The following is a 14,786-nucleotide window of genomic DNA, read 5'->3' as shown; positions in this document are numbered from 1 at the left end:
GAGTACGTCCCGGATCAAAATGCGGTACAATCGTCGTCTTTTTTTTTTTTTTTTTTAAATCGTTGTCATTTGGAAATGAGATCGCACACAAGTATGAATCGAGATCGCGATTTTCTAACGATTAATTGTGCAGCCCTAGTGTTGACCTAGTGTTGCAATAAACAGGATTTATTGCAAAAAATCTAAAAACTCTTTAGTGCACCCTCATTGCAATTTAATAACAGTGTTTAATGTTTATGTGTCATTTTTCAGACTGAGTCACTGTAAGCTCTCAGAGAGAGGCTATGAAGCGCTGTCCTCAGCTCTCAGCTCCCAGTCCTCTAGTCTGAGACAGCTGGACCTGAGTAACTCTGACCTGCAGGATTCAGGAGTGAAGTTTCTGTCTGCTGGAGTGAAGAGTCCACGCTGTAAAATGGAAACTCTCAGGTCAGGATTTAAAATGTTCCACGATGATCATGTTAAACCTGATTTCTATTACTGCATAAACAGTCAATTGATTTGAAAAAAGTCTTAATGTAGAAATTAGCGTCTGGGGTTTTTAGTGATATTTGTTCACTTTCTGTCTTTCATTTGCAATGAAATGTCCCATCTGCTCCTCTGAGTCCAAATTCTTTATTTTAGCAGTGCTTCATCCACCAAACCTTCTAGTTCGATTCCTGTATTCTGAAGGTTTTTACAGAGCTGTTTGTTCAGATATCAGAATTTGATTTTCAGAAAATTTTAGTAATAAAAATATGATCAATTGATTATTTCTGACTGAAAAGATGAAATATATATTTGGTCATAGTGATATGACTCATTGCCTCACTTAAACATAAAATGTAAACAAAAATTCAAAACAATAGATTAATATAAAACTGAATTTGACTGTTGAGCTTAAAGTGAGCTTGAATGTTATTCACTTCCCGTTTTATTTTGGTAGTTATCGTCTCTGGTTTTTACTTTTACTTCCTCCCCCGACATTTTCTACATTAGTTTCAGCTGTAGAAGATTTATTGACTGTTTGATTTGTCACTTTTTTTAAAACTATAATTGTTGACTTATAAACTATTGCTAAAATGTATTTTTATTAAAATACCAAATAATTTATTACTTTATCATCTAATTAGATTATAATTCTGTAAATAGGGGAGATAGTGTGGTCTATGTGGGTTGTCTTCAGGTACTCTTCCTCCCACAGTCCAAGAACATGCATGCAAGGTTAACTGGAGATGTGTGATTGTGAGCATAAATTGTCTGTCTCTGTGTTTACCTGGCTACATCACCATGGTTACTGATGCTGAACCAATAACCTGGTCTGGATCAGGTTATGTTCAGAGTTTTTGTTTAAAATCAACTGAAGTGCCTCGTTTTCACTGATTCTTTCATTTACAGGAAGCTTTAAGTGTGATATAGAGTCAGTTAGGGTTGCAAAGGGGTGGAAAATTTCTGGTAAATTTCCAAAAAGTTTCTGGTAAATTTCCATGGTAAGTTAAGCTTGGGAATTTTGGAAATATTCCATATTGGAAACTTTCCATGGAAATAATGGGAATTATGGAAATTAATGGGAATTTAGGAGAACTAACTGGGAATATATTATTTCCAAGCATAAATATAAACAGAAATCATAAGAAAACCTCCATGCAAAATGTTTTCAACAGATATTTCAACAGATTTATTTGTAAGTACAGTAGAATAGAACACGTTTTAATAACTTGTTTCATGGATGAATAAAAACAGAAATGTTGAGTTCAATATTACCATCCCCTAACCCCGCTCATTCAAAAATGCCCCCTGTCCAAAAATCTCCACAAAGTCCCATTCAAAAGGTTAAATGAAAAATGCCACTTATCCTCCAAAACGTCCCATTAAACATGCAAATCTTCCTTCAAGCAATCCTCTTTTCTCATTTTTGCTCAGTCAATAGACTCTTCCTGGACCTCATCATCATCCAACAACATGTCCACTTCCTCAGCATCCAACTCTGAGTCTTCCTCTTCAGTGTCACTTTCCAGCCTTGTTGAGGATGGCTCTGTGTCAGGCTCAAAGAGCCGTAGGTTTGCCCGAATGCCGACCAGCTTTTCCACTCTCACATTTGTGAGCCTGTTGCGAACCTTTGTGTGGGTGTTGCCAAACAGTGACCAGTTGCGCTCGGAGGCGGCTGATGATGGTGGGATTTGGAGGAGGATGGAGGCTACAGGTGCAAGGGCCTCAGATTCACATAGTCCCTTCCACCAGGTGGCTGCAGATATGTGCTGGCATGACTGCCATATTCCATCCCCTTTCCAAAGGCCTTGCTTTGTTCGATACTTTGCCAAACTGCCTAGAAGTTTGCCTTTATCGAGACCCAGGTGGTCAGACATGGCTGTAATGACCGCATAGGCACCGTTGATCTCTTCCCCAGAAAGTATGCCCTTGTCATATTTGGGGTCCAGCATGTATGCTGTTGCATGCACTGGCTGCATGAAGCCAGTGCATGCTCCCTCTGCTGTTCCAATGACTTGACCACAGCCGTTTCCTCTGCTTTCAGTAGTAGGGAAGTGGGCAGAATTGTCTGGATTTCTTCTTTGAGTTCTGCAAAAAGGCACTGGACATCTGACAAGATGGCACCATCCCCCTCTATCTTCGCTATTGCTGCTGCAATAGGTTTGAGGATTTTCCTGCTGCTAGATACTCTTTCCCAGAACACATCATCCAAGATGACCTTCTTGATGTCACTGTCGATGCCTACAGACTGGGATATGGCCATCTCTTGCAGAGACTCCTTTCCCTCCAGAAGGCTGTCAAACATGATAACAACACCACCCCATCGCGTTATGCTGGGAAGCTTCAGTGTAGTACTCTTGTTCTTTTCCTTTTGCTTTGACAGAAATGTAGCGGAAGTTACTTGTTTGCCTTTAACATATTTCAGAACTTGCTTCACTCTCTTATTCAGAGTGTCCATTGTTTTTAGTGCCATTATGTCTTTTAGGAGAAGATTTAGTGTATGGGCTGCACAGCCAATAGTAGTTATATGAGGGTAGGTCTCCTCCACATGTGCCCAGGCAACCTTCATGTTGGCTGCGTTGTCAGTGACCAGTGCAAAAACTTTATCTGGTCCAAGGTCATTGATGATCACTTTTAGCTCATCTGCAATGTATTGGCCTGTGTGTCCGTTTTCCTTTGTGTCTACACTCTTGTAGAACACAGGCTGAGGAGTGGTGATTATGTAGTTAATAATTCCTTGTCCCCTGATATTGGACCATCCATCAGTGATGACTGAAATACAGTCAGCTTGGTCAATGGTCTGTTTCACCTTTGCTTGAACTCGACTGAACTCTTCATCCAGTAGATGAGTAGACAATGCATGTCTGGTTGGGGGAATGTATGCTGGTCGGAGAACATTCAAAAATCTCTTCCAGTACACATTGGATGTCAGCATCAGGGGTGAGCCAGTTGCATAGACTGCACGAGCGAAACACTCATCTGCGTTTTTCTGGCTAGTGTCATCCATAAAATCAAAGAATCCTCCGATGCCAGAGGGACCAGGAGCTGATGAGTGGGTATCTGACTCTGATACAGCTGAAACAGATTCATTTTCCCCTTGAGTGGAACTCCTGGCTGCTGCATGTGTTGGGCCTTGAGGAATTTTTTTGCACTTTGCAATGTGCTGCTGCATTTTTGTGGCATTCTTCACGTACGTCTTATCACAATATTTACACATATATACAGGTTTCCCTTGCACATTAGCTGGTGTAAAATGTCTCCACACATCAGATAGCGCATGTGGCATTTTTCTGTAAAATAAAACAAGAGCTTGTAAAAATGCTAATGCAATGCAAGAGATCGTAATAATACAATTGCAATATGATAATAAACAGATATAAATAGTAAGGCTAGCTAAACAACTGGAATGATCTTCAAAACAAAACAGCCAAATGAGGAAGCTAGCATCTTCTTTATGTTATACTAGCTATGGCTTATTTAGCATCTAACAGATGCTAGCATTTTATTTAGCATCTTATCAGATTGCTATCTATAGGATTAATACATTTTATGTGATATTCACAATTTAAACATTTAATGAATATATTTTCCCATAATATCATCAAAACTTACCTCACTTGTTAAGTCCACAGGCTCAAATGTGTGCCTTCAATACTCTTTGTCCTTCAGGCTCAAAAGTGTGGTCCATGTGTACATGTGATGGAGGCATGCACAGTGCCAGTAGGTGGTCTCAATAGCCATGCAGCAAGCATGTGCTCTGTACATGTGATTAAGGAATGGCATGGATATTCAAGTGTATTTGAATTGCATTTGTTTGTTTTTGTCAATATTATGCTAAAATATACTTTGCTCAACTATATTTAAGTTCCCTAAGAAGAGCCAACCTTCAATTTTGAAAATTCCCAGTTTATTCCCATAAATTCCCGTTAATTCCCGTTTATTCCCATGGAAAGTTTCCATCTTTGAAAATTCCGGGAATTTTGCAACCCTAGAGTCAGTCATATCTGACTAATGTCAGTGAATGAGGCCCAGCTGTAAAGTCACAGCAGTCACACTGTATGTGTCTCATTGTCACTGGAGTTTAGGCTCCATGCATCCAGCTGGTGCTGCAGAAAAAGTAGAAATGTTTCTGTTTGGTTCTAATGCTGAGTCTCTTTTACAAAGATAGCACTGCAGCTAATCCTGCTCATGTAGCCAGTTAGTAAAAACTCAAGTCACTGTCAGACACAGCAGACATTTATTGATAATCTCACTGTATGTGGTCTTTTAGCGCCTCCTAGTTGTGAACATGTGGAGTGGTGTTAGTCTGGGTGACGAGTGTAACTGTTGAGTGAGAAAGACTGTGGTCGTGTCCAAATTCATGGGCTGCTTCCTCCTGAGCACCCGGCCTTCGCGGTCTACGTGGGCCGGGTCCTCAGAAGGTCGGGTAGGCCGGAAGTAAACGGCCGTGAAATTGGACGGTCTAGCCTTCTGATTAGCGTCACCGCTGTCTCGGTGGAGTTTAATAAACTCGGCCATCTGCTCCGTGCTATCTAAAATATAACAGGACACTGGTGTAAATTGTTGACCATCTCACACGTCTGTTTAATCAGTTTTCTGTTTGACGTTTATTCAGTTGTGTAAAAACCAAGGACGAACCCACCCGGGGGATTCATAGTTTTATTTTATCTAATCTGATAACTTTAATCTCAGCCAAACCGATTTACTCACGAACAAATAAAACACTGAAAAAGCCAAACAATGACATTTTTAGGTTGTCTAAGTGACTTATATATTACTTTTAACCTGATTAGCGAAAGTCTGCGGTGATCTGAAAATGATGTGCCGTTCTCGGCCGCATCAGTGACCCTCGAGCTCCCGGCTAGCTGTCGAGCTGGTGGGTAGCAGACGTCTCCGAAAACGTCGAAGCACTTTTGCAAATATGCGATATCTTGATAAACCGAGCAGATATTTGATGTTTACACAGCTACTTTCTCGCCTGAAAATATGTTAAAAGTTTTGTGACCCAGAAAGATTAATAAGAGTAAATTTAAATCTTAGTAGCGGTCGCCATTACCAGAAACTGGAGTTTGGCTGGGCCGCAATATGAATTCTGGGATATGGTGGGCCACGAAGGACACACCCGACCCATCCTTCAAATTCGGGGAAAAGGAGGACGCATTTGTCGGCTGCATTCGGAGGAGTCCACGAATTTGGACAGCCTTCGGCGCGTCGCTGTGACGTTATCGGTCTACAAATGCGGCTCAGGAGGAAGCAGCCCATGAATTTGGACACACCGAGCATGCGTGCTGGTAGCACCTTAGCCACAGCTTGAGTGTGGAGGAGAAGCTGAAAAAGAAGGTTTTCTAGTTTGTAAGGAGGAAAAAAACTGAGAGGAATAAGTTAAAGAGAGGCTGGAGAGTAACACAGAGCAGCAATGAATGCTGCTCACACAATTTAGACAGTTTAGCATTAAATGTTCGAGTGAGTTAGCTCCCAGCTAACTAGCAAACCAGCTAACTAGCAAACCAGCTAACTGCACCCACAAGCTGCGACTGCGTCTTTCTAACAAGAGCGTCAGACACTCAGACTGGTTTTCTTTGTGGATGATGATTTATTCTCACTGATCCTTCATGATGATGCTGCCATCCACCCACTGCTCCTAGCAGTGTTGCCAACTCCTCAGTAAGGAAAATTGCTATTGGCTGTCCTAAAAGTTGCTGGAAGTCGCTGAATGACGTCATCGCCTAATTTGGATAAATGGTCATGCTAATGTAATTGTAACGTACGTTGTAGGAGAGAAAAATAACATCGTGGAAGCGACATAACGTGAGTAAAAAACGTCCTGGAATGCATTTAAATAAATAAATCATAGTTCTGTCTGTAACTATTACAACACTCTCACCACATTTGTTAACAATTCTCTCAACAAATGTGTTTCTCCTCGTTCTTTGTTATCCAGCTGAGACTTTGGGTATAAATGTGTCATAAACAGGAGAAAGCAGTGCAGGTTCAATGTAATCAAACCTCAGACTGAGTTCAAAATCATCACCTGTCCCTGATACCACGTCAGCACCAGAACCATGATGTGTTTACTCACATTTAAAAAGGTGGAGGTCAGTGTGAATGGACTGTTGTCATTGGTCTGAATGTGCCTCTATAAACATGTGCTCTTCATTATTGATGTTTTCCTAATGAACAGAAAATGAGACTTAATAAAATCCTCTGACTGTTGTTGGAGCAGGTTGGGTCCTGGGTTTGAGTCCCCCGCTGAACCACAGGGGCTTCTAGCTTTGTTTCACAGTGTATAGAACAACAAATAAAACCAAATCTCAAAAAAACGCATCAAACTTTGAGGGTTGAACCAAGGATGAGGAAGCAGACTCGGCCCCAAACAGCTGGATATATGGATGTTACCACAGCAACCACAGCAGTGTGCTCTCAGTATATTTAGTTGTATAAAGGTGTTTGTGGTGTGTTGCAGCTGAAGCAGCCTCATGTATGTTGACACAGGGAGAAAATAGTGTGAGGACACTGTTCACAGCAGTCACAGCTCGCTGCCTTCAACAGTCTCTTCCTTCCTTGTTTGGATGTCACTGATATCATCTTCTGCTCTCACACTGACCACCTGTTGGAGCTAACATGCTAACATGGAAGCCGCAGGTATGCCACCTGTGGCAGCTGAGGTCACGTGATCTGAGTGTTTGAACCACACGTTGGAGCAGCGTTTCCAAACATCTGCACTTCAGAAGCTCCAAAGTGTGGAAACATCACTGTGGAGCATCCCAAGAGATTTTCTTGCCTCTGCAAAGCTAAGCTTGCAAACAGCACCATAGTTTGTCAATCCCAACCAATCAGAGCGCTCCTTATGTCACGTCACATGACGCGTGTGTTTACCTCTTTGATTAGCACCCAAAGAACTAAAGAAAGGCTAAAAGGACGTTCAGCCAATCAAATCCCTCCTAGGAACAGGAAGTCTAGAGAGGAAATGGAGCAGAGAAGGAGAATCACCAGTTTAAATGTCTGAGTTTTAAACTGGTGACCCTGTAAAGAGGCTTTTATTGACTCTGTTTTCTTTACAGCTTTTTTCACCATTTAAACTGTTTAATATCAGATTTAGAAATAACTTTTGGACAGTTGTTGTACATTTCCACTAAAATGTGACACAAATAATGACTTTCTGACTTTACTTTGGACTAATCTAACGACTCAGCCTAGCTATGTTGGACTTGGTGTGGAAGCAGCTCCCAGTTTGAGTTCAGGAGACAGACACCCTCTACTTTTAAGATCAGCTTCAAACTTTCCTTTTTGATAAAGCTTATAGTTCGAGCTGGATCAGGTGACCCTGAACCATCCCTTAGTTATGCTGCTATAGGCTCAGGCTGTTGATGATGCTCTGCTTTCTTCTCCACTCCCCTCTTTTCACTCCTGATGCTTTTATATGTCACGACTGCATGTCCTTAACTTTTGTGTCTCTCTGAGCTCATCTCTTCTCTTTCCCCTCACCCTGCAACCAGTCATGGTAGATTTTTTTGAAGCTGAGCTTTGTTCTCTTCAGTTGGGTGTCTTCCCTGCTGCCTTTAAAACGGCGGTGGTGAGGCCCCTTCTGAAGAAGAGCAATTTGGATTGTAATGATTTTAATAACTACAGACCTGTATCCAACTCACCATTTTTAAATAAAATCTTAGAAAAACTTGTTTTTACTCAGATTAATGATTTTCTCAATGATAGACAGATCCTGGAGATATTCCAGTCTGGATTTAGGGTGAACCACAGCACAGAGACGGCTCTCCTAAAGGTTTTAAATGATCTTAGATGTAACTGGGACTCCCAAAAGCTCTCAGTCCTGGTGCTACTGGATCTAAGCGCAGCCTTTGATACAGTAGACCACGCTATTCTTTTAAACAGACTAAAACACATGGTGGGCCTCTCTGGTGCTGTACACAACTGGTTCACTTCCTATCTCTCTGACAGATCTTTTATGGTGAGTATGGATACATGCTCCTCTAAGATCCATAGAATGACATGTGGTGTGCCTCAAGGGTCGGTTCTAGGCCCTGTACTTTTTAATTTGTATATGTTGCCTCTCGGCAGTGTCATCAGGAGGCATGGAGTGAACGTCCACAGTTACGCTGATGACACGCAGCTGTACATCTCCGTGTCTCCTGATGACACCAGACCAATGGATGCCCTTTTTAACTGTGTCTTGGATATAAGATCTTGGATGGCAGAAAACTTTTTACAGCTTAACCAGGACAAAACTGAAGTTTTAATCGTCGGTCCTGAGGCTCAGAGAGAGAAACTCTTGTCTAAATTAGAGGCATTTTCACTATGTCCTTCGCTACAAGTGAAAAACCTGGGTGTTATTTTTGACTCTGAGCTTGGTTTTATCCCACATGTTAAACATGTAACCAAAATTGGATTTTATCATCTAAAAAATATAGCCAGAGTCCGCCCTATTCTCTCTCGGGCCAACACGGAGATGCTGATGCATGCTTTTATTACCAGTCGCATTGATTACTGTAATGCCCTGCTCTCTGGTCTTCCTAAGAAGAATATTTCACCTTTACAACTTTTACAAAACTCGGCAGCTCGTGTGCTGACGGAGACCAGAGGGCGGGCCCACATTACACCGGTTTTAGAATCGCTGCACTGGCTCCCCGTGTGTTTCAGGATCGATTTTAAAGTTCTTTTACTGGTTTTTAAATGTCTTAATGGTCTTGGGCCTTCTTATCTCTCAGATCTGCTTTTACCATACGAACCCTCGCGGACCCTGAGGTCCTCTGGTACTGGCCTTTTGATTGTCCCTAAAGTCAGGACACATACTCACGGAGAGGCAGCTTTTCAGTGGTATGGTCCTCGTCTGTGGAACAGCCTGCCGGAGGAGCTCAGGGCCGCAGAGAACGTACATGTTTTTAAGAACAGGCTCAAGACCACCTTTTTAATTTAGCTTTTACTTAGCGTTTATTTATTTTATGCTTATTTATTCTATCCTGTTATTCTATTTATATTATATGCTGTGTGCCCAGCCTGGAGGCTGCAGTCTGTAACCGGCTCCCTGTGATAGTGTTTCCTCACCTGGCTCATGTGTGCCCAGCCCAATTTTACTCTCTGTGTGTGTGTGTGTGTGTGTGTGTGTGTGTGTGTGTGTGTGTGTGTGTGTGTGTGTGTGTGTGTGTGTGCGCGCGCGCACGCGCGTGGGGGGGGATATGTATCCATGATCGTTTATGTTAATGAGAGTGTGGGGAGTGAGTTGGAGGGCGGGGGGGCGCTTTTAACCATGTAAAGCACTTTGTGCTATATCTTTGTATGAAAAGTGCTTTATAAATAAAGATTGATTGATAGATTCTCCTCCAGGAGCCTGTTTTCACTGGGAGGATCGTTGTGTCAAAGGGAGTTCTTCCTTCCCACCATCACCAAGTGCTGCACACAGTGGATTGTCTGGTTTTTGGGGCTTTCTCTCTAATATTGGAGGCCTTACACTGTTAAACAGCTTCAGACGACTGTTGTTGTCTGTTGGGAATTGTCACTTTTAAATAAAGTTACATTGAATGGATGTAAATGGATAGATGTTATTGTGACAAACAGAAAATGATCTTTAAAAGATAGATTGTTGTTTTGTGTGTCTGCAGTCTGTCAGGCTGTCTGATCACAGAGAAAGGCTGTACTTCTCTGGCCTCAGCTCTGAGCTCCAACCCCTCCCATCTGAGAAAGCTGGATCTGAGCTACAATCATCCAGGTGACTCAGGAATGAAGCTGTTGTCGTCTGGACTGAAGGATCCAGGCTGGAGACTGGACACTCTCAGGTATGGAGAGAATGTCTGATAGAGGAGGACAAGCTGGAAACATTTCCTGTGTCCTTCACTCACTTCCTGTTTGTTTCCTGCAGATGAGACATGAACAATCACACATGCAGGAATATTTTCAGGGACAGACACACTAGTCTAGCTGGATAGTACGTGGATATTTATGTAGGGGGTCTCCAAGGAGTCTGTTTGCAGGAACATTAATGATAACTGATAAGTCATGTTGAGAGTTTCCTTAAAAGTAGACCTACAGTTAGGTCCATAAATATTTGGACAGAGACAACATTTTGTAACTTAAGTTTTTAAAAATCTCAGTGACGAACCAATTTCAGTGACCAAAAACGCCGTTTACGTGTGGACGAAAGGTGCAAACGCATAGAAAAATCTGCGTTTTCAAAAATACCCGGGTACGTGTGGACGTAGCCTAAGGATCAAACCTCTATCATTATGCAATCGATTATAGAACTCTAAGCATATATGAGTAAATATTTCTAAGCATAAATGACAATCAACAATATAAACCTTACAGCTGGTTTTAATAACAGAATTTATTTGTTTCTCAAATGAGAAAGAGCTATCGAGAAACACTCCTAAATCTTTAGTTGTTAACTTTTCCAGTGGGCCAAGGTCAACATTATCTGCTAATGCTAAATAGGCTGCCGTTATTAACTAACGCTAATTTGATGCGAATTAGCATTATGCACTAATGCTAACACTTACTTTTTAACAATGTGAACGGCTAATGCTAACATTACAACAATGTTGTAATGCTAGGGTAAGCATTACAACATTGTTGTAATGCTTACCCTAGCATTACAACAATCTGAGCTGCTAATGCTAAGTAGGCTGCCATTAGCACCTACGTCTAATTCAAGGCAGATACGCATTAGAACCTAATGCTCATATCGTTTTCCTTTACTTTATAACAACGTGAGCAGCTACTGCTAAATAGACTGCTGTTATTAGCTATCCACCAAAAATATCCACCAGGGTGGATATTTTCGAAAACTCAGTTTTTGCATTTACGTGTGGACGAGAAAAACGGAGAAAACGCAGAAAACGCAGCGTCAAAGGTGTGCGCCTTTTTTGACGTCACACTGTGCGCCACGTTATTGTTTGGGTGAAATGAATTTCTACAATACTGTTACTGTTAATTCTACTCTCTGCAGTGTTTACATGCTTACATATACACACAGTTACTGTCCCTCCACACATACGACTCGGTTCTGCTTCTATGCCCCAGCTTTGTTTACTTTTTCCCACCAAGGCTTCTAGACTTCTGATTGGCCAACATTTCTACAGGTTAGGAATATAGCGCCACCTGCTGCTTTGGCATGTTCCTGGCAGCGTTTTCCTTCATTTCTGCCTTTATGTGTGGACGGGATTATTTTTTAAAACGGAAACGGAAAATCTCCGTTTTTAAAAATACCCGTGTACGTGTGGACGTAGCCTCAGTAGTCTGTAAAGACTCTGTGTGCCTTCCAGAGTGCTCTGGCATGCACACACACCTTAAGGTCATGAGAGAGGTCGTACCTTCTCTTACTGATTTATGGTTTAGGAGAACACCTGCTCTGTGTCTGGTTAAGTATAAGAACCCTTTGTTAGGGGGACCGCTGGACTCTTAGCACCAGCTTTGGGGAGTCTTCACAGGGTCACATCTGGAACACACACAGACACACACGCTATGCACAGACTGGTACTCTTTGTTCATACCTGTGTAAGACGTCACATGTTAATGAACTTGTGCATATTCATGTAAGCTCAATAAAGAGCAGTGTTACGAGGGAGCAGACGAGAGCGACTGAGGTCAAGTGAAGGAACGGCGCTGTCACAGTTCTCTCCCTCATCAATTGTCTGGTTCCAGCGGTGGGTCTGTGCTAGACGACCCATCACCAGCTTTTTCCACTGGTTACCAGTACGTGGTAGAATCCACTTCCAGATCTGGTTGTCTTTAAATCTGTGAATGGATTGGCTCCATCTTATCTCTCTTTAACAAAAGAATCCAAGTGGAGCCCTCAGGTCTGCAGATAAGCAGCTTCTGACCAGAACTAGACGTAAAAACAGAGGTGAGCTTTATCGATGGCTGCAGCCAAACTCTGGAACAGTCGCCCTTCACATCAGGTCGTCACCAACACTGGACATTTTTAAAAGCCGGTTGGAAACACATTTGTACTCTGTAGCTTTCAATCCTGACCAGTCTTTATAGTCATTACTGTGTATGTTTCCTATTTTCTCTCTACTCTGTGCAGCACTTTGGCTCAAGCTGTTTTTAAATGTGCTGATAAATAAATGTAGATTTCTTTGAATAAAACAGTGGAGCCGAGCTTTGAGCTCAGTGTGTAACAGTGTGTGTGTGAGAGCCATGTAATGTCCATGTGTGCATGCTGACTGTGCTGCTCTGACCCCCCTCCTCCTTTCAGGGTGGAGCCTGCTGGAGTCCGATGGTTGAGACCAGGTCTGAGGAAGTGTAAGTGTGTTTTTAATGGGATTCATGAAAACAAAGCAGCACACATTCAACCATCTTCATCATGTCAGGAGTCATCATCAAAGTGTCAATCAATGAACAGATGATGGATCAATAACTGCAGCTGGATTGTGTTTGTTCTCTCCATCAGATTCCTGTCAACTCACAATCGACACAAACACAGTGAACAAATGGCTCCAACTGTCTGACAACAACAGGAAGGTGACACGTGTGTGGGAGGTTCAGTCATATCCTGATCATCCAGACAGATTTGATGTTTATCTTCAGCTGCTGTGTAGAAATGGTCTGACTGGTCGCTGTTACTGGGAGGTCGAGTGGAGAGGAGGCGTTGATATATCAGTGAGTTACAGAAGCATCAGAAGGAAAGGACACAGTGCTGACTGTTTGTTTGGAAACAATGATCAATCCTGGAGTCTGATCTGCTCTGATGATGGTCCTCAGTCTGTCAGGCACAATAACAGAGAAACATCCATCTCCTCCTCCTCCTCCTCCTCCTCCACCTCCTCCTCTGTCTCTAACAGAGCAGCAGTGTATGTGGACTGTCCTGCTGGCACTCTGTCCTTCTACAGAGTCTCCTCTGACACTCTGATCCACCTCCACACCTTCAACACCACATTCACTCAAACTCTTTATCCTGGGTTTAGACTCTGGTTTCCTGGTGGCTCAGTGTCCCTGTGCTGAGTGGAGTGTAAAGAGTGTCTCCTGTTACAGAAACACTCTGACTGTTGAACAGATAGTTCAGTCTGTACATGTCTGTCTCTTTCACTCACAAACACGTTTTCAGATTCATGGATTCAATCAGTTGATGTTTGAAACTCTTCTAAATGATTCCTTGTAAACTTCTTCAGTCACAAACAAACAGGAAGTGATGTCACATGTGTTCCTGTCCACACAGCAGAATGAGTCTATTGCTGACAGTGATGTACAAACAGAGTGAGCATTTCTGAGGCCCAAAATAAACTGAGTAGTTCACTGAATGAACAATGGACTGTGAGCTCAGTTCCTTCATCATTAGTATGGATTATATATGTATATGTATTATATTAGTATCATATATATCAGGTGCTGCTGCTTTCAGTCATTGTGCAAATGTGCTGTTTGTAAGCTTGTAAAGCTGCAGTCAGCTGAGACTGAAGAAGTCACCTGATCAGTGAGCAAACGTTTCTGAAAACGTCCAGATGAACAGAATCAACCTTTTGGGATCAGCCAGCAATGCAGCATCATTGTTGTTCAGCTTCAGAGGTTTGCAGGAATGAACTGATGACCAGAAACAGCTGCAAAGTCCAAGAAAATACCAGCTGGAGTTCAGCTGCATTTGAAGAAGTCAAAGAAAAGTAAGGATGGCAAAGGGCGACGTTTTCTTCCAAAGAGCTGCAAACATGGTCGACGCCTCATTAGAAGAATCATCTGGACATTTGTGAGGAACTCTAACCAAGAAAGCAACGTCACACAGATCCAACAGACAGTTTCCATGACTGCAAGTGTTGAGTGGAAAAATGCTACATTGCATTATTGCATCCTCTCACCACAGGAGGCGCTGTTGGCACCACTGATTGCTGATCAGCTGTTCTCTGATGATCTGATTGATACTGTGAATAACGGGACTCACTGAACTCTGTGACACAGTGAAGATTACAGAGTTTAACTTCAACATCTGACTGACGTCACACAGACAGAAGGATGAACCAGTGAGGCACAGAACACAGTTACTGGAGATACTGGATCAGCTCCATGTGAACCTCTGATGGAGAAGCTGCTGAGCCAGAGAAACATCAGGACATGACAGCAGCTGCACTTATCTAACAACATGTAGCAGAGCTGATCTATGTTAGAGGATCTATCACAGCAGCTGAAGCCAAAGTCCAACACTGGATACCAGCTGAGCCTGTGCTGAGTGTAGTGTTACAGGAAAAGGGCAGAAACACTGGTAGCTCCCAGTGATGCTGACTGGGGCACAGAGCTGAATGATGCAGCATCAGGACACTGTTTCAGTCTGACTGACAGAGAAACCTGTAGCTGTATCTACATGTGAGGCAGAGGCCACACAAGCA

The 14,786-nt window shown here is 42.5% G+C and overlaps 1 protein-coding gene across 1 annotated transcript in view; it reads left to right on the top strand.

Annotated features, from left to right (window-relative positions):
* Window positions 1-14,375, top strand: part of LOC146554333 (protein NLRC3-like) — a 105,077-nt gene extending 90,702 nt beyond the window's left edge. The window contains exons 9-12 of the mRNA XM_085253136.1: window positions 253-426; window positions 10,077-10,250; window positions 12,671-12,717; window positions 12,866-14,375. Coding sequence (XP_085109262.1) covers window positions 253-426; window positions 10,077-10,250; window positions 12,671-12,717; window positions 12,866-13,416 — 946 coding nt within the window. The 3' untranslated portion in view covers window positions 13,417-14,375. The remainder of the gene's footprint in view (window positions 1-252; window positions 427-10,076; window positions 10,251-12,670; window positions 12,718-12,865) is intronic.
* Window positions 14,376-14,786: the final 411 nt, after the last annotated feature.

Source organism: Mchenga conophoros, linkage group LG18 (assembly GCF_057382185.1).
Source record: "Mchenga conophoros isolate Kocher_MC1m ecotype Shallow Benthic linkage group LG18, M_conophoros_male_GT1.1, whole genome shotgun sequence".
Lineage (NCBI taxonomy): Eukaryota > Metazoa > Chordata > Actinopteri > Cichliformes > Cichlidae > Mchenga > Mchenga conophoros.
This window is presented reverse-complemented; position numbering and strand designations above follow the sequence as displayed.